The sequence below is a fragment of the Trachemys scripta genome, chromosome 2, assembly GCF_013100865.1.
Source record: "Trachemys scripta elegans isolate TJP31775 chromosome 2, CAS_Tse_1.0, whole genome shotgun sequence".
NCBI lineage: Eukaryota > Metazoa > Chordata > Testudines > Emydidae > Trachemys > Trachemys scripta.
Genome location: NC_048299.1, coordinates 88836167 through 88857062, shown reverse-complemented (window position 1 = coordinate 88857062; position 20896 = coordinate 88836167). Strand labels below are relative to the sequence as shown.

Sequence of the window (20896 nt, the reverse complement as noted above, 5' to 3'; positions counted from 1 at the left end):
ACATCTGCAGGCAGGAGACCTATCATTGGATCCTGCTTAAACAACCCATTTCCTCTCCCCAGCTGCACCTCGCTCCCTGTCTCTCCGTCTGAGGGGTTATTTCATAGTCCTCTGTTTCAAGTTCAACCCAACCAGTGAGAATGTTACTGCTGCAGGTTCTTATTGTGACTTCAACATGGTCTTGTAAGTCATTTTTCCATTCTGTTCTTTTCTACATGTACCCATTCCTTCAGCAATGAGACACGTTCCAAATTCCTTCAGCTTCAGGTTTCTAGTATCATTTCTCCTTTTTTCTTTCTAGATGGATATACGCAAATAACTCTGATCCAAACTCCATTGTCTGTCACCAGAGCGGTAACTAAAACTGCACGTATGGCGTGTAAAATTCCTGACAAAAGTTTTGATTTTAACAGTGCTTATATACACTGGTATCGACAGAGCCCTGGGGAAGCTCCAAAGAGGATTCTGTATATTGGATCAGGATCAATTTCTAAGGATGAAGGCTTCAATAGCGAAAAGTTTACTGCTAGTAATGATGTTTCTGCATCCACCGCTAATCTCAGAGTAGACCAACTAACCCAAGAGGATGCTGCTACCTATTATTGTGCCACCTGGGATCGCACAGTACTAGAAAGCCATAGACAACCCGTACAAAAACCCACTCTGCATTCTGAACCACAGCCTTTCAAGTGTATGAAACCAGACGCATCCCTTATCCTTCCTGTCAACTTGAAACCAACAGCAGAAACTCCTGACTGTTTTCTGCAATATGACAGGATGAACAACAGCATAGAACTGCAGTTTTGAATTACATTTTGTTACAAATCACTGCCACACCTTTTAGAGCAGGTCAACATTGTTTTGACATATAGTTTATTCCCTCCCAAAAATGCAATTTCAATTTGACCGAAAGTATTTACAAATTTGGTTGGATTTACAAATAGTTTTGCTGAAAAAATGATTTTTTTTAAAGTTGAAATTTCACTTCAACATTTTCAAAATGAAACATTTTGACTTTTCATTTTGAAACATTTTGTTTTGAAGTTTCGTCAAATTTATTTAAAAAAACAAACACACACTGAAAAGGTGCAACCGTCCCCGAAATAATACAATGAAAAACAAACAAACAAAAAATGCTTTGGCGAGAACAAAATGTTTCATTTAATCTGAAATGAAAATATTTCTGTTTTTCATTTTTGTATGAAAAATCAAAATAGGTTTTATTTTGGGTTGAGCCAAAACAAATTTGGAGGGGATTTTTCAGACACTTACACACATGCTTAGCTTTAAGCATCTGGATAGGCAACCGTCTCTGGAGAGCAGACAATCACATATGACAGCAAAATGTTGCATATGTATAACAGTTTGTGCAAATGAGTATTGGCTGGTAGAACGGCATATTTGTTTATAAAAGCCCTAGACTAAGACTAAGCTCTCTGAGGTCTAGTCTACACTAGAGCACTACGTCAGCGCAGATGCTCCAATGCACCTGTGCCGCTAGAGTGTGTCTGGTGAAGACACTCTATACTGATGGGAGAGAGCTCTCCCGTTTTGCATAATCACTCCACCTCTGCGAGAGGTGAAAGCAATGTCGGTGGTAGAGCGTCTCCTGCTGACATAGCGCTGGTGTGGACATCATTTAGGTTGCTGTCACTTGCATTACTCAGGGGGATGACTTTTTCACACCCCAACGACGTAAGTTAGATCGACTTAAGCGATAGTGTAGACCTGCCCCCAGTCTTGACAATATTCACCCCAAAACAGGAAGGACGTGAAAGTAAAATTAGGTTGCAGAAGCCAACATGCTGGTGAAATGAAATATATGCTTGACTCTTCCTGGTATTATGATAGACTGAGGAGATGGTCAATGTTATTGTGAATGGGACACTGTAGTCTATGACACAATCTCTTTTTTAATATATGGACCACACAATGAAAATGATTGAGAACCGCCTGATCCAAGGGTCTATTAAAACCATTATCAAATAGAAGATGTCATCTAATTTCCATTTTAAAGAATGAGGATTCATTTAAGCAATGAGGATCCTTTTGCAAGAACATGCAAATAGAATCACTGTGAAGAGAATTTATGATGGCACAAAAATGTGAAATTAATTAAATTCTCCAAGCAATCAAGAAACTAGGAATACTTCATTAGAAGTTTCTTCCCAGCTACTGGTTAGAGTGCCTGGTTATTTGAGCAAAGACACAGCAGCATAAGTAAAGTACCACAGCTTATTGTAAAACGAAAAGTCAATGTGATACCTCAAGCAGGATCAAGTTCTTTGGCACAGGAACTAAGCTAGTTGTTTCTGGTAAGTATTTTTATTTTTGACTGATTCTTTTTAGCAAAAGAAAAACAAAGGACAAAAAAAATTGTACCGAATAAATGAATTTTAGACAAAAGCCATGTATTGCTCTTGATCTGAACTGGAAGTCCCAAGGACACCAATGGATTGACTGAGGGGAGTATTTGGTCCTAATGAGTAAAGTGAATACAAGAGTAAAGGGCTGGAATATTTACTGAATAGCTGCTAAGAATCAAGAAGGAGAGAAATGGAGAGTGATGTATGTCAAGGAGCAGAAAACATTTTTGGTAGAAAAAGGCACAGGAATTCACAAAGTGCATAAACTCAGTTTAATACTCACATAACATCCTGGCCTATAGCAAGTCTTGTTTAGATTGTTGACTTTGTATTTAAAATATAGCTTCAGAATTTGAATTCAGGGAAATTCATACCTTGACAATTCATTAGTTTTTGTAGAAGATTTCAATGATGGAATAAAGTATTTTGTCTCCGGCACCAAACTGGTGGTTTGAAGTAAGTTTCTCAAAATGTTTTCAAAGCATACATTTACCCTGGGCATTTACTATGCTTGTTATCCAGGACAAAAGCAAGCTATTCATAAATATACTGGGTGAAATCCTGATTCCACTGAAGTCAAAGGTAAAACTCCAATTGACTTCATTGGGGTCAGGATTTCACCCATACTAGTCTCTCTAAATCAGAAAGAACCAGAAACACTTCACTGAGAACAATGTAAAGTGTTTGGAGATCTTGTTTAGCACTGTAAGACTGTGAGATTATGCAAAACTATTCAGAAGTGGAACTAAGCCCATTGTTAGCAGTAAATGTGAAAGGTAGAATTTATGTTTTTTATACAATAAACTACATTTAGCACCCAGTCCTATGAGGTGTTGAGCTACTTCAATGCTCATTAATTTAAATGGGAGTTGAGGATGCTCAGCACTTCCAGGATGTGGCCCTTAGATAGAGTTAAGGAGTGCATTTATAGTAACAATAAATTTATGCAATTGTGGTTTTCTTTCCTAATAAAGACTCCAGTTCAGTAAGGCACTTAAGCATGTTTCTATCCCTAATCAGCATAGAATTTGAGCATGTGTTTAACTTTAAGGCCAAAATGCAGTAAAATCTTCTTGATTCGATCCAGTAATGGGGAATAAAGAGGTTTGCTTATCTGTTACGTAAAGACCAGGTACGTGATAGAGATAGAAAGATATTTTAAAAGATATTTTCAATTGTTCAAATGTTTTAGTCATGTTTAGATTTAAGGAGGTTCAGAGTATTCTGTGTCTTTAAGCATATTCTTCCCTCTAGATCCTGCTAAATCATCCTTGCTGGGTGCCTAATCTCTGTTTTGCACAAATATTGCTAAAGAGCAAATGTTTTCTGTTGGTAATATTCCTGATTACACCAAATGACAGGAATTAGCCAGAATTTTCCCCATGAATATACCCATTTTAAAGGCTATCGTCTACCCTCTATCTATTGTTATCATTGGGAGATCCATTATGTAATGATGGCAGTGTACAGGCTTAATTTTGTAACCTCAGCCTGTGTACCAAAAATTACAATGTTATTTGTTCTTTTTCACAAAATATTCAACACCCTTAATCTAACCCATTTTATCATTGCATTTATGTGCCCAATGCCGATTGAAGCTCAATGATAGTTAGACACCATAATGCCTTTTTTGCCTTTGAAAATCTCCCCCACAGTTTTCACATTATTTTACGTGTACTCTCCTTATTTACTATTTTATTGTAATATCTGAAAGCAATTTAAATAGCAAATCAGATTTATTTTAAAGCAACAACTACTGGTTCATTAACAAAAAGATACCCGCGCTAGATTTTTGCAAAGGATTTGCTCACTGTAATACTTACTACTAGTGGTGTTCTCATCAAAGTATTTGGCTCTGGTACCAAGCTCATTGTAACAGGTAACTTATGTTGTAATTACAATTATGCAAAGATAAAGAGGCTTATTGTGATAATAATAGAAAACTTTTTATCACAGGTAAGGTCAACAATTGTAAGCTTGATCTTGTGAAGTACTGAGCACTTTATGTGACGTGCTGAGCACCATCAATTCCTGTAGACTTCGATGGCAGTTAAAGGCTGTTAGCATCTTGTAGGATCTGACCCTGAGAACGCCAACTTTTCAATCACAGAGCAAACCTGCAATTTTTACTGATAGATCAGCTGTTTAATGACATTTTTCAGGGGATGTGCCACCATAAGCATGCGGGTCCTTGGTCCAATTGCAAAAATTTGTCTTAGATTTGATATTACTCGAATTCTTTAACTAAAATTCATAAACATGCATAAAATTAAACAACTTTGAAATAAGTAACAACATCATACTTCTCAATTAAAACAAAAGAAGCAATCTCTGAAGTAGTCAGTATCTTCATAGCTGAATTCCTGCACTTACACCAGTGTAAGTGAAAGAATTCGGTCCTAGAGATTGCCGTCTTGTATGAAGTACCTTGGCATTGCAGGCAAACTAGTGGTTGAATGTATTCTTAATAGTGTTTAATAATATATACTTGGGCCTGAGTCTTCTTTGCCCTGCGCTTGTGAAGCCATTTATGCTTATGGAAAGTCAATGGGAAATGTTACCATTCTGATTAAGTAGCATGTTACACCCAGTTTGCATTGGTATAACTGACTGCACAAACGCAGCACAATGGAAAATCAGGTCCTTACTCTCTCAGAATCACACTCTGCACATTTATATAAATCAACAAGAATGGTCAGTCTATTTTAAACCTTAATTCACAATCAAGTTTATCTTAGTATATTATAGCTCTCAGCTAAAGGTAATTTTTTGTAATGCTGCCTATTAAAATTAATACACTATCATAATTAATTCTAAACATATCAGATCAGGATCAGCATGTTGCTGTAAGTGAATATTCTGTGATATTAACAATGTGGATACAATTTACTTAGCATTACATTTTACAATTGACAATTTTCTTAAGTTGTCTTACCTGTATAAGATCCTCCACCCTTTGCACATGCAAAACTCCCATACATTTACCAGGTATTTTGACTGTGTAAAGAATGGAGAAGCAAATCTATGATATGTGTAGACTATTTATTACAGCACGAATATCCCGAGATTGCTTGCTTGATTTATTAAGTATTAAAGCTATAGGATACAATAATAGGCTTTAGTAATAAAATTTCTTCTCAAAGAGAAATATCAAATATTGGCTAAGTAAGTTCCTCCTAAGAAAAAAATACCTAAGATCATGGAGAAATTCAGATCTTGTAACAAGTACTTCCACACTGGAAACCATTATTTGCTTAGAAATGAAGGTCTGATCTTCCCAAAGTGTGTTATCCAAAGCCCATTGAAGCCAAAGGAAAGAATCCTATTGTCCTGAATGAGTTTCAGTTCTGGCCTAAAGTGAAGCCAGAAATGTAAATCTGATTTTGCTCATGTATCAGCACATCCACTTCTGCACACACACTTGCTGATTATGTACACGATTCAGAATTTATACTGGACAGACACTCATTCCATCTTGCAGTCTATGTGCATATACAATAATCCCCAATCTGGACATGTGCTTGCAAATGACAGCATGTAAATGTGATTCCAACTTCTTAAAAAAAAGGGCTCTTAACATCTAAGAGAAATCCGAGAAATAATCATTCGTTTTTGCAAAGCACAACATCACTGGACTGGAAGCTATGTAAAAGTCTGTTAAATACCTACGAGACTTGAGTGAATAAATCATTTGGTAAACCTACTCTTCAGCCCAATCCTGCATTCCTGGGTGTTTTCAGTGCATATGGAATGTAAGATTGAGCCCCAAATATTGAACTAATCAGTGCTGGAGCATGAGGATCTGAATTTTAAAGAACAAAAAAAATCAAATCGCCTTTATTTGGTGACAATCTCCAAAATGAGGGAAAGTTCTTTAATGAAGGGATTTTTCTTGGTTAGGTAGTCTTACATCTCAGCTGTCTTTATTTGCTTCTAAACTCAAAATATTTTAAATACTTTTGAACACAACCCTAGTTACAGGGTTATAGTTTGGTTCAGTTCAAAATAGTTTCAGAAAACTCTAGGATATCCAGACCGCACAGAAACAAGCTGAAACCATTTTAAAAAGGAACCTTCACAAGCTTTGACATCAGTGGGACAACTCACAATGCATAAAGTTAAGCACATGTGTAAGACTTTGTGGGAATAGGGCCTTAATATTTATTAATCTATTTGTGTCTCAGTTGACTAAAGACAATGGCTGACATTATCAAAGGATCCTGAATTTCAAAGGGATTTGGGCACCTAAATCACTTCTTGCTAGCTTTAAAAATTCAAACCAATATGTTTTGTGGAGTACAGGCCAACTATATTGTTAAATGGCCTCTAATTTTTCACCTGCAATTAAATGTTGGAACAAATTGAGAATACACAGGATACATGGTGCCCAATTGGGGACCTTCTACACTACTGAAATATCAACAACCTTCTGTTTCTTCTTTGTGATGCACATTTATAACATGAGAATGTTGCCTCATTCTGTAGAAAATACTTCTTTGGCAGTTAGCTGGGTTGGGAACCTTATTCTCTTGGTTGTATCCCACAGTGACAAACAGGGGACAGAGATTAGCGGCAGTAAAAGTGTTTGAACCTGCTCGTTTCTTGTGATAACTAGTAAATTCAATATGCTGTTTAAAAAAAATGCATCACTTGCAGTCAGCATTGTGACACAAGCAGATGAATAATGATTTTGGTATAGAATTATTTTTCAACCTGATTTACTGTTTATTATTTCATGCACTTACAGAAACTCAGTGATGAAATGAGGATATTTTCATCTTTTCTAATTCAAACTTTTAATAAAAAAATTTGTGGTTGTGTTTTATCCAACTCTATAGCATGTGATAATTTTTAAAAATTGCATAAAGTGAAAAAGATATTTTTAGATCAGTTCAATTCTAGAGTGACAAAATTAATACTGTGGAAGAATTATTTAAAAATAATTCAGGAGATACAGCAGAAGTTCACTAATTGGCACTTTGCTAATCCACTTTGGGATTTGGACACAACATTCCCTCTATTCCTCAGCAAAGATTTGATGGCTGAGTTGTGTTGAGAGCTCCATTGTTAGTAATGCTTCATAATTGAGATTTTCAGAAGTGGTTGACTATAGTTAGGCTCCTAAATACTTAATTGGGTATTTAAATGGGCTTGATTTTCAGAAGTGATGACTGTTATGCATAAGACTGCATTACATTTGTCAAATAAATGAACAAAGTCATTTCAGGGTGTATCATCCTTGCTAATTTCGTAATTAATATTTGTCATTGAGTGATACATGTTAATGTATTTACTGTAATTTCTCAAAATGGCATTCAGCAACAGTTCCCCCTGAAGTGATATTAACTGGTTCATCAATAGAACATATGTCATTCCTTATATCATTTTAAGGTGAATCATTGAAGAAAAATATTGTCAGCAATGGTTAAGTTTCTCATTGTGGACAAGGCTTAAAGATTGCTTTTCTAACTCTCTTTTTAAAGGTGCTAACCAAGGTTCATAAATAGTATACAGAGGGCAAATTTATCTCCTGATAAAATATACTGGTGATTTTTAAAGAGAAGCCTTATTAAAGGGTATCTGGAACCTTTATTTCTCTTCCCTTTGGGTACGGCTACACTGCATTAAAAATCCCATGGCACCCAGTCTCAGACCCTGCGTCCATTGGTTTGGGCTTGTGGGGCTCAGGTCGCAGAGCTAAAAACTGCAGTGTAGGCATTCAGGCTCGGGCTGGGGCCTGGGCTCTGAGACCCACCGCCTCACTGAGTTTCAGAGCCTGCACTCCAGCTCACGCCCAAACGTCTACACTGCAATTTCAGCCTCAGCCCTACAAGCCTGTGTCGGGAGACCTGGACTAGCTGGGGTCTTTTATTGCAGTGTAGACATACCCTTCCTCACATTATCATAGTGTTTTTTAATATGCAAGTTTTGGTTAACTAAAGGAGAGATTTTAAAAGTAGGTGTTTACCTACCATATGTGCCTTTCAAAATCTCCCCTAGTTTATCTCACTGGTAAGGTAAGTGAATGGATAGTGGTTTGGATGTTAAGGTTGCCTTAACTGTGATTTCCTTGATATGTATTGATTAGACAGTCAGGAAATGCACCCTTATTTACATTAGTGAAGTGCTTTTGTATGGGATAGCATCAGAGTTTAAACTGATTATTCTCAAGACTGAAAAAGCATCTCTGTAACCCAGCAATTAGAGGTAAACAACTTTGGAAAATTTGAGCTAAAACCATTTGGCTGGTTTTGAATTTTGAGTGTGCCAAAACAAAACACCATATCTTAGCTCTCTTAAAAAAGAGAAAATATTGTCTCCATTCTCCATTTCTGACTATTCTGGAGATTCCTGGAATAGTTTTGAAATGAACCAGAATGTAAACCTGTACTTAGGATCGATTCAAAAAGTATAAGGCTCTGCCTCCTGCATCACCACACCTCTGGGGCACAGCACCCAGAGTGAGGTGGAAGGTCTGGGGCTCTCCATAGCCACCTGGGCTCCCTGGTGGCTCTTATTACTGCCCAGCTCCTGGTTAAAGTACAGGATTGGGCCTCAGGAGATCTGGATTCTAAGCCTGGCTCTCTTTTACACACTTCCTGCCTGACCAAGTCACCTGTCCTCTCTGGGTTTCAGTTTCTCCTGCTGTGAATAATACCTGCCTCACATAGACATTGACGTTTAATACATTAAAGTACATTGACATTCTTGGATGGAAAGTGCAACACCAGTGCAAGTTATTATGTATGATGATTAGACTATGGCTAAAATTCAGTTTTGCTCTGTCCATACTGGCAGGACCAAATCATATTATAAGTACCATGTTATTATGATAGAATCTTTACTTACATTTTCACATGCTATTTTTGCATAGGACCCCTACCTCATTCAGTGAAACAGTAGTTATTCAGTATTTCTCTATCCTTCACATCCATTATGTGGCCCAAAGCCTTATTTAATGCAGAACCTCCAAACATGGGCATTTCTATGGTGCTGTCACTGTAGTATCTGGGTACTTAACAAACATTAATGAATTTCTTTTCACAACAGCTCTATGAGATTAAATGGTGTTATTAACCCCATTTTATTCTGGGGGAACTCAGACACAAAAGGATTATGGCCAAAATTGTCAAAGGTGTCCACTAATTTTCGGTGTTCAACCTGAGACATCTACTGCCTGATTTTCCACTGTACTTCATTTTTATAGCACTTTACATGTTCAAAGCACTGCTCCGACCTACTTCAGTTGCAGTCATGAGCACTCAGAGCTTCTGCAGATCAGGACCCAGGAGGACACCCAGAAAAGGAGGCGCACATAATGTGTGGCCAGCTGTGAATATTTTGGTTTAAGTGACTTGCCCAGCATCACACAGGAACTCTGAGGCACAGGCAGGGATAGAATCTAATTATCCCTGTTGGCACCCAACTGCCTTTACCATGAGACCAGCCTTTCCTTTCCTGCTATCCCCTCCCTCATCCACCAGACACCTTCCAAATTCTGCCACAAATGAGTCCAGGGTCCTACATACAACAGCCTCCTTCATTACACACCCGTGATTCAACCCCAGAGCACCAACCACCCTGTGCACAAAATGAAACAGGAGTCCTGTGGGAGAAAAAGCGTGTGATCATGTAATTAAAGACTGTATCATAACACATATACATAAGGGGACCAAATTAAGGTTGCCTGGGCGACATTAAGTCCGGCATTTGCTAACTTCTGAATGCTTGATTTTGCAACCTTAATATTCTATTAAAGTAGTCTTTTTTATACAGTGTCCTAATTTAAAAAAACAAACAAAATTAAAGGTTCTATTCATAGACCTCTGTCACTTCAACTAACAGAGTAACTGGTATCACTACTAGGTTGTTATCCTCTGTGTAGATCAGGCACTAAAGGGGGATGATGTACATATTTTGCCAATGGGTTTCACAGGTATTTGCTGAAAGAAGGGAAATACTGAAACTCAGGATTCCTGGGTTTAATTCTAGGAACTCCAAGGGGGGATTTGCTAGTGGTTAGAGACCCTTCTGTTTCATCCCCCGCACTCAACCATCTAAGTTATCCCAGTATCTGAACACCTCACAATCTCTAATGCATTTATCCTCCCAACACAGCTGTGACGTAAGGAAGTATTCTTACCCCCATTTTACAGATGGGGAACTGAGGTACATAGAAAGCTTGTTGCAAAAGACAGAATTAAACCCAGGTCTCCCAAGTCCAAGGCTAGCACTAAGCACTAGACCATGCCTTCTTCCCTCCTCCCCAACACTCTCTCTGTCCCCCACCCCATCTTCACCTCTCCCTTCTGGTCCTGTCATCCCTCATCCTCCATCTTCTGTCCCCTTCCTTTTTGCACCTATCGTCCCCTGTATCCATGCCTATACACACCCAAATGTCACCCCTTCCCCTCCCTCTATTCCTAGCCACCACCCGTTACTTCTAGTCCCTTTCCTCCTCTGTTGTCCCCACCTAACCACTGTTTCCTGTCTTACACAGCTTCCCCCACATGCACACCCCCACTTCTGGCAACCATCTCCCCTCCCACTCTGCTTCTGCTGACTAAAGCTGCCAGACTCAAACAAGTTACTACTGACCTGTGCAAAGTGAGATTTTTCAAAGGCTCATAACTTTGGCCAAATCTGGGCATTCTTTCCACAGGAATAGTAAACAACACATCCCTAACACAAAGGCCACCTTGTTCACAAATTTCAAGTCCCTGCTGCAAATATGTGACTGCTAGAGATTCTCAAAGAAACAGTTGTAAAAATGTAATATGGGCAAAAATAGGTATTTTCCTGAAATCTAGTTCTCACAAAAGGCTGAGCCACTGTTTCTAAAACTTTTTTTTTTTTAATCTGCCGAGAGCAGAAAACTGGCATAGAAAATTTGAATCGGAACAGTTTAAGTTTGAAAAGAGTGTCTTATAATGGGAAGATTCAGGCAACCTTAACTTACAGGCATCTATAACTAAAGTGTGGCACCTATAATTAAAATGTTGGTCTATACCATGCACCTTGAAATCCAGGCCCTGCCAATATCTCTCTCTTATCACTTCATCCACCTACCATAAATCCATTTTTATTAAATCTAAATTCCCTATGTTATTTGGGGAACTTACTTCTTCTTAGAAAACAAATTCTTCTTGAGAGACTGGATCATCCATTCTTTCTGATCTCAGTTGCTCTTCCAGTCTTAGGAAGGTGCATGCCTGCATTGTGGGTGAAGAAAGATGGTCTTATGGTTAAAGGACAGGATAAGGCCTTAGGAGATCTGGATTTGATGCCTGGCTCTCTTTCACACATTTCTTGCATTACCAAGTCACTTAACCTCCCTGGATTTCAGTTTCCCCTTCTGGGAATAATACCTACTTCACATAGGCATTGAAGCTTAATGCATTAAAGTACTTTGGAATTCTTGGCTGGAAAGTGCTACAAGAGTGCAAATTATGGCTAAACTCTGTTTTGTTTTCTCCATATCTGCAAGATTAATAATATTATAACAACTATCATGTACAATTGTGAGTTGGTATATTTGCTTAGAAGAGGGGCAACAATGGACTTATTTTGTGAAATCTCCCACTGTTGTGCTAATATCAGTACAAACCCGCCAATGAGAGCACAGCAGCAGTGCTAGTGCTGGCATTTTTATGATGGTGTCACTTAACCCCGCTCACAGCATGTCTAGAAGACATGGTGATAAAATGCCAGTGAACACCATTGTTTTCTCTACACCAGTTCCCTCAGTGCTCACCTGTGAAGATTCACCAGCACGATTGCAGTTCTGGGGGATATTCCCAAAAAAAAATCTTGGGTAGACAACCTCTTTGACACAACCACCTGTACATTTTTGAGAAGCCTCTCTATATATGTTCCTTTTCAATTTTTCATACACAGTCAGTGATTTCCCAGAATTATTCTTCATGGGAATGGGGTGTGGGTGTCTGTGAGATGGAGTAGAGAGAGACAGAAAAAAAATATTCTCGTTAGTTTCCTTAAACTTGCTAAATCATCTTCCAGGTGGGTTTCCTCAGATGTTATCTCTGTTCTGTTTTAAAGCGACTGTGTATGCAGAGAAAAATATTTTTCCCCTCCCCAGCAGCCATATAAAAAGATAGCAGTAAATTGGTAATACAGAATCTAGAACAATATACAGTTGGGTAGCAAAATATGTATCTAGGATATAGGTTCCCAGCAGCAGTTCATGGAGCTCTTTGTGCTGGTCTGTAGAGAGCTGGCTGATCACATAATGCTGGATCCTCCTCATTTCCATCTATTAAATTTCACTAATACAGCTAAGAATGAAATACTTTCCAGGTATTATTTTTCCATGTAAGCAATTGCTACAGTTGCCACAGGAATGTGATGTGATTACAGGGTGAGGAGGTGGTCAATCTTATTGTGAATGGGATACTGTAGTCTATGACACAATCTCTTTTTTAATATATGGACCACACAATGAAAATGTTTGAGACCCGCCTGTTCCAAGGTTCTATTTAAACCATTATCAAATAGAAGCTGTCATCTAATTTCCATTTTAAGGAGTGAGGATTCATTTAAGCAATGAGGATTCATTTGCAAGAACATGCAAATAGAATCACTGTGAAGAGAATTTACGTATCAACTTTATGATGTCACAAAAATGTGAAATTACTTAAATTCTCCAAGCAGTCAAGAAAATAGGAATACTTCATTAGAAGCTTTTTCCCAGCTACTGGTTAGAGTGCCTGGTTATTTGAGCAAAGACACAGCAGCATAAGTAAAGTACCACAGCTTATTGTAAAACGAAAAGTCAACGTGATACTTCAAGCGGGATCAAGTACTTTGGCACAGGAACCAAATTAGTTGTTTCTGGTAAGTATGTTTATTCTTGATTGTTTTTCTTTTGGTAAATAGAATCAAAGGACAAAAAAAATGTACTGAATAAATGAATATAAGACAAGGAATTTGCACAAAAGCCATGTATTGCTCTTGAACTGAATTGGAACTCCGAAAGATACCAATGGATTGACTGTGGGGGGTATTGGGTCCTAATGAGTAAAGTGAGTACAAGTGTAAAAGTCTGGAATATTTACTGAATAACTGTTAAGAATCAGTAAGGAGGGAAATGGAGAGCTTTACATTTAAAATATTGGGCCAACTTCACCTCTTGTGCAACTCCATTGAAAGAGTCCAAATGCCAGCAAGTGTAAAATTCATAGCACAGGTTTCAATTTAGCAGGTGTGAGATTATTAAAAAGCTTGTTATTGTTAGGGCTATATCAGTGTTTGATGACTAATGAAGGAAAATTGTCTGAGATGAATCAGTGTTCAGGCTCTCAGTAATTGGTTTTATGAACGTAATTTTTCCCTTTTATGTAGAATATTCTTTTATAGTATTAAAGCCACAGAAACAGTCCAATCAATAATATAAGTGTGAGTTAACAATGTTGAGTACATATAAAAAAATGTATAATACATTGCCAAGAAATGTCTTATATTTTCTAAACAATACATTAAGAGCATGTTAAAATGTAAAGTGAAGCACAGAGGTTGTGATTTGCCCAAGATCACACAGGGAGCCAAATCTTCTCAGTTCCACTCTGGTGCTTTAACCACAAGACCATTCCTCCTATCCAGGCACATTGGAGATCATTGGACTAAATCCTGCTCATCCACTGAACTTAATGGAATTGTGTGGTGACCAGCAATTCACCCCAATCAATTTGCCATGCAGTGACGTATGTCAAAGAGCAGAAAACATTTTTCGTAGAAGAAGGCAGAGGAATTCACAAAGTGCATAAACTCAGTTTAATCCTCACATAACATCCTGGCCTATAGCAAGTCTTGTTTAGATTGTGGACTTTGTATTTAAAATATGAACTTCAGAATTTCAATTCAGGGAAATTCATACCTTGATGATTCATTAGTTTTTGTAGAGGATTTCAATGATGTGAGTATGGAGTAAAGTACTTTGGCTCCGGCACCAAACTGGTGGTTTCAAGTAAGTTTCTCAAAATGTTTTCAAAGCATACATTTACTCTGGGCATTTACTATGCTTGATATCCGGGACAAAATCAAGCTATTCATAAATATACTGGGTGAAATCCTGATTCCACTGAAGTCAAAGGCAAAATGCCAATTGACTTCATTGGGGTCAGGATTTCACCCATACTAGTCTCTCTAAATCAGAAAGAACCAGAAACACTTCACTGAGAACAATGTAAAGTGTTTGGAGATCTTGTTTAGCATTGTAAGATTGTGAGATGATTATGCAAAACTATTCAGAAGTGGAACTAAGCCCATTGTTAGCAGTAAATGTGAAATATAGAATTTATCTTTTTTATACAAGAGTATATTTAGCACCCAGTCCTATGAGGTGTTGAGCTACTTCAATTTTCCCCATGAATATACCCATTTTAAAGGCTATATTCTACCCTCAATCTATTATCATTGGGAGATCCATTATGGAATGACGGCAGTGTACAGGCTTAATTTTATAACCTCAGCCTGTGCATCATATTTTAAAAATATTTTTTTCCGTTCCACAAAATATTCAACACCCTTAATCTAACCCACATTATACGATTGGGAGATTTTATCAATGGCATTTATGTGCCAAATGCCCATTGAAACTCAATGATAGTTAGACACCACAATGCCTTTTGTGCCTTTGAAAATCTCCCCCACAGTTTTCACATTATTTTACGTGTACTCTCCTTATTTACTATTTTATTGTAATGTCTGAAAGTAATTTATATAGCAAATCAGATTTATTTTAAAGCAACAACTACTTGTTCATCAACAACAAGATACCCGCTCTGTGTAGATTTTTTGCAAAGGATTTGCTCACTGTGATACTTACTACTAGTAGTGGTGGTGTTCTCATCAAAGTATTTGGCTCCGGTACCAAGCTCATTGTAACAGGTAAGTTTTGTGGTAATTACAGTAATGCAAAGATAAAGAGGCTTATTGTGATCATAGAAAAGCTTTTTATCACAGGTAAGGTCAACAATTGTAAACTCGATCTTGTGAAGTACTGAGCACTTTATGTGACGTGCTGAAAACCGACAGTTCCTGTAGACTTCAATGCTAGTTAAGGGCTGTCAGCCCCTTGTAGAATCTGACCCTGAAAACACCAACTTTTCAGTCTCCGAGCAAACCTGTAATTTTTACTGGTAGATGTAAAGTAGATTTTTTCAAGTTAATGAATACTTCTAAAGATCAGCTGTTTAATGACATTTTTCAGAGGATGTGCCACCATAAGTTTGTGGGTCCTTGGTCCAGTTGCAAAAATGTATGTTAGCTTTGATATTCAAATTCTTTCACTAAAATTAATTAACATGCATAAAACTAAACTGTGAAACAAGTAACAACATCATGCTTCTCAATTAAAACAAAGGAAGCAATCTCTGAAGTAGTCAGTATCTTCATAGCTGAATTCCTGCACTTACCAGTGTAAGTGAAAGAATTCGGCCCTAGAGATTGTCGTCCTGTATGAAGTACCTTGGAATTGCCAAAAACTGACACTTGCAAGTGTTCTTAATAGTGTTTAACGATATATACTTGGGGCCTGAGTCTTCTTTGCCCTGCTCTTGTGAAGCCATTTACGCTTATGGAAAGTCAATGGGAAATGTTACCATTCTGATTAAGTAGCACGTTGCACCCAGTTTGCATTGGTATAACTGACTGCACAAACACAGCACAATGGAAAATCAGGTCCTTACTCTCTCGGAATCACGCTTTGGACATTTATATAAGTCACCTAGAACGGTTAGTCTATTTTAAGCCTTAATTCACAATCAAGTTTATCTTAGTATATTATAGCTCTCAGCTATAGGTAATTTTTTGTAATCCTGCCTATTAAAATGAATACACTATCATAATTAATTCTAAACAGATCAGATCAGGATCAGAGTGTTGCTGTAAGTGAATATTCTATGGTACCTGAAAAGAATTGGAAAGTTTACAATTGACAATTTTTCTAAGTTATCTTACCTGTATAGAACCCTGCACTCTGTTTTTCTAACTCTCTTTTTAATGATGCTAACCACGGTTCTTAAATAGTATACGCAGTTAGTTCAGGGCAAATTTATCTCCTGATAAAATATACTGGTGATTTTTAAAGAGAAGCCTTATTAAAAGATATCTGGAACCTTTATTTCCCTTCCCTTTGGGTTCAGCTACACTGCATTAAAAATCCCATGGCACCTAGTCTCAGACTCTGCGTCCATTGGCTTGGGCTTGTGGGGCTCGGACTGTGGAGCTAAAAACTGCAGTGTAGGCATTCAGGCTGGGGCTGGAGCCTGGGCTCTGAGACCCACTGCCTCACTAGGTTTCAGAGCCCATGCTCCAGCTCCAGCCCAAATGTCTACACTGCAATTTTAGCCCTTCAGCCCCAGCCCTGCAAGCCTGACTCAGGAGACCTGGACCAGCCAGGTTCTTTCATTGCAGCATACGTAGGATCGATTCAAAAAGTACAAGGCTCTGCCCCCTACACCTGTCACCCAGGGTGAGGTGGAGGGTCTGGGGCTCCCCATAGCCACCTGGGCTCCCTGGTGGCTCTTATTACTGCCCAGTCACTTATCCTGTCTGGGTTTCAGTTTCTCCTGCTATGAATAATAACTGCCTCACATAGACACTGAAACTTAATGCACTAAAGTACATTGACATTCTTGGATGGAAAGTGCAACCCCAGTGCAAGTTATTAAGCATGATGATTACCCTATGGCTCTCTCCATACTGACAGGACCAAATCATATTACTACTACCATGTTAGATAATGTATGATTATGACTTAGTATATTTGCTAGGTAGAGGGGCAACAATGGATGTATTCTGTGAAACTTCCCGCTGTTGCAGTAACATCAGTACAGCCCCACCAAGGACACCAAATGCAGAAGTGCTAGTGTCACTTAATCCTGCTCAGAGCAGGTCTAGAAGACATGGTGGTAACATGCCAGTGAATGCTATTGGCCTCACTACACCAGTTCTCCCAGGGCTCACCAGTGAAGATTCACCAGCACTATTGCAATGTTGGGAGATATTCCCAATAAAGTACTGGGTAGTAGACAAGCCCTTTGAAACAAACAAACAATCACCTGCACATTTGGGAGGAACCTCTCTCTGTATGTTCCTTTTCAATTTTTCTTACCCACTGTCAGTTATTTCCCAGAATTATTCTGCAGATGAGTGAAGCGGGGGTGGGGTGGGGGTTTCTGTGTCTCTGAGAGTGATCAAATATTCTGGTTAATTCCCTTCCAATTGCTAGATTGTCATCCACACCTACTCTGAAATGAGGTGGGCTTTCTCAGATGTTATCTCTGTTCTGTTTTAAAACGTCTGTGTATGTAGAGGAAAATATTTTTCCCCTCCCCAGCCACCATGAAAAAGATACCAGTAAATTTTCCATGTAAGCAATTGCTACAGGGATGTTATGTGATTGCGGAGGGGAAGAGGAGGTGGTCAATGCTATTGGGAATAGGAAAGGGGTTGTAGTCTATGAGATAATCTCTTTTAATATGTGGACCACACAATGAAAATGTTTGAGAACCGCCTGATCCAACAGTCTATTTCCAATATTAAAATCAAATAGAAGCCGTCATCTAGTTTCCATTTTAAGGAGTGACCATTTGATAACAGAAAAGTTGCAAGGACATGCAAATAGAATCACTGGGAAGAGAATTTATGTATCAGCTTTATGGTGGCACAGAAATGTGAAATTTGTTAAATTCTCCAAGCAGTCAAGAAATCAGGAATACTTCATTAGAAGTATTTTCCCAGCTACTGGTTAGAGTACCTGATTATTTGAGCAAGGACACAGCAGCATAAGTAAAGTACCACAGCTTATTGTAAAACGAAAAGTCAACGTGATACTTCAAACTGGATCAAGTACTTTGGCACAGGAACCAAGCTAGTTGTTTCTGGTAAGTATGTTTGTTCTTGATTGATTCTATTTACCAAAAGAAAAACAAAGGACAGAAAAATTGAACTGAATAATTTAACATAAAAAAAGGAATTTGCACATAAGCCATGTATTGCTCTTGATCTGTATGTGGAACTGCCAAGGACACGAATGGATTGAATGAGGGGAGTTTTGGTCCTAATGAGTAAAGTGAGTACAAATGTAAAAGGCTGGAATATTTGCTGACTGGCTGTTAAGAATCAGGAAAGAGGGAAATTGAGAGTTTTACATTTAAAATATTGGGCCAAATTCATCTCTTGTGCAACTCCATTGAAAGAGTCCAAATGCCAGCAAGTGTAAAATTCACAGCACAGGTTTCAATTTAGCAAGTGTGAGTTTGTTATTGTTAGTGCTATATCAGTGTACATTGATTAATGAAGGAAAAATGAATGAGGTGCAACAGTCTTCAGATTCTGAGTATGTTTTTTACTGAAAGTATCTTCTCTTTTGTGTATAGTATTCTTTATCGGATTAAAGCTACAGAAACAATCAATAATATAAGTGCTAGTTAATGTTGAGTATATAACAGTATTTACAATACATTGTCTAGTAAATGTCATTTTCTAAACTATACATTAAGAGCAGGTTAAAATACAAAGTGAAGCACAGAGGTTGTGATTTGGCAAAGGGCAAAGAGGGAGAGCCAGAAAAAAAGGCAAATCTCCCTGAGTCCCACTCTCGTGCTTTAACCACAAGAACATCTTTCCTATCTAGGCACTTTGGAAATCAGAGGACTAAATCCTGCTCATTCACTAAAATTGATGGAACTGAAGTAATTCACTCCACTCAATTTGCCATGCACTGATGTATGTGAAGGAGCAAAAAACATTTTTGGTAGCAAAAAGGCACAGGAATTCACAAAGTGCATAAACATGGTTTAGTACTCACACTATTAAGTGGCCAATAGCAAGTCTTGTTCAGATTGTGGACTTTGTATTTAAAATATGAACTTCAGAATTTTAGTCTGATGAAATTCATAACTTGATAATTCATTAGTTTTTGTAGAGGATTTCAATGATGTGAGTCTGGAATAGTAAAGTACTTTGGCTCGGGCACCAAACTAGTGGTTTCAAGTAAGTTTCTCAAAATGTTTTCAAAGCATACATTTACTCTGGGCATTTACTATACTTGTTATCCAGGACAAAATCAAGCTAATCATAAATATATAAGGTAAAATCCTGATTCCACTGAAGTAAAAGGCAAAATTCAACTGATTTCAATGGGGTCAAGATTTCACCCATCCTAGTCTCTCTAATTCAGAAAAAAACAGTTACACTTGTGCAATCAATGAGAATGATGTAAATTGTTTGGAGATCTTGTTTAGCAGTGTAACACTGAGACGATTATGCAAAAATATTCAGAAGTGGAACCACTTATTGTTAGCTATAAATGTAAAATGTAGAACTTATGGTTTTTTATACAATACTGTATATTTAGCAGCCCATCATATGAGTTGTTGAGCTTCTTCAATGCTCATTAATTTAAATAAAAATTGAGGATGATCAGCACTTAGAGGATCTGGCCCTTAGGTAGCATCAAAGGGTAAATTTATAGTAACAATAATGCTAATGTGTTTTCTTTTCTAAAAAAGGCTCCACTTTAGGAAGGCACTTAAGCATGTGTCCATTCCTATTCAGCAAGGTATTTAAGCATGTGCTTAACTTTAAGGCCAAAACAAGGCCAAAATGCAGTAAATCTTCTTGTTTCCATACAATAATGAGAAAGAAAGGTTTGCTTATTTTTACATAAACATAAGGTATATATAATAGATATAATCCTTTTAAAAAACTATGATAATTGATCCAATAATATGATTCTCCATTTTATTTTTAAAGATGATTTCCAATTGTTAAAATGTTTTAGCCATGTTTGGATTTAAGAGGATTGAGAGAATTCTGTGTCTTTAATTAGGCTTCCCTCTATATACAGCTAAATGGTTCTTGCTGGGTGCCTAGTCCCTGAGACAAACAAATATTTCTGAAGAGAAAAGGTTTTCAGTTGGGGAATATTTCTGATTACACTAAATGGCATAAATTAGCCAAACTAATTCTCATGAACATAACCAATTTAAGAGCTATGTTCTACCCTCAATCTATTGTTATCATTTGGAGCACTATCATGGAATGATGGCAGCATGCAGGCTTAATTTTATAACCTCAGCCTGTGGACCCTAATTTAAAAAGTAATTTGTTCCTTTCCACAAGTTATTAGACACATCTAATATAAACCATATTAAATCAGATTAATTTCAGGGACAGATTTTCAATGACAAGTAGGTGCCCAGGAATGATAGTTAGATGTCTAAGTGTCTTTTGCCCCTTTGAAAATTTTCCCCACCATTTTCACATTATTTTACATGCATTCTCCCTTTTTACTATTTTATTGCAAAGCCAGAAAGCAATTTAAATAGCAAATCAGATTTTTTTTAAAGCAACAACTTCTGGTTCATCAATATACTGATACTAGATCTGTACAGTATTTTGCAAAGGATTTGTTCACTGTGATACTTCTAGTGGCTACTACATCAAAGTATTTGGCTCCGGTACCAAGCTCATAGTATCAGGTAAGTTATATGGTAATTACAGTA

At 37.6% G+C, this 20896-nt stretch overlaps 1 gene segment (V, D, J or C); it reads left to right on the top strand.

Annotated features, from left to right (window-relative positions):
* Positions 1-25: 25 nt before the first annotated feature.
* Positions 26-3652, top strand: LOC117871723. The segment is given in 4 exon segments: positions 26-183; positions 302-631; positions 2283-2315; positions 3621-3652. Coding segments are annotated over 4 exon segments (438 nt in total).
* The last annotated feature ends 17244 nt before the right edge of the window (positions 3653-20896 follow it).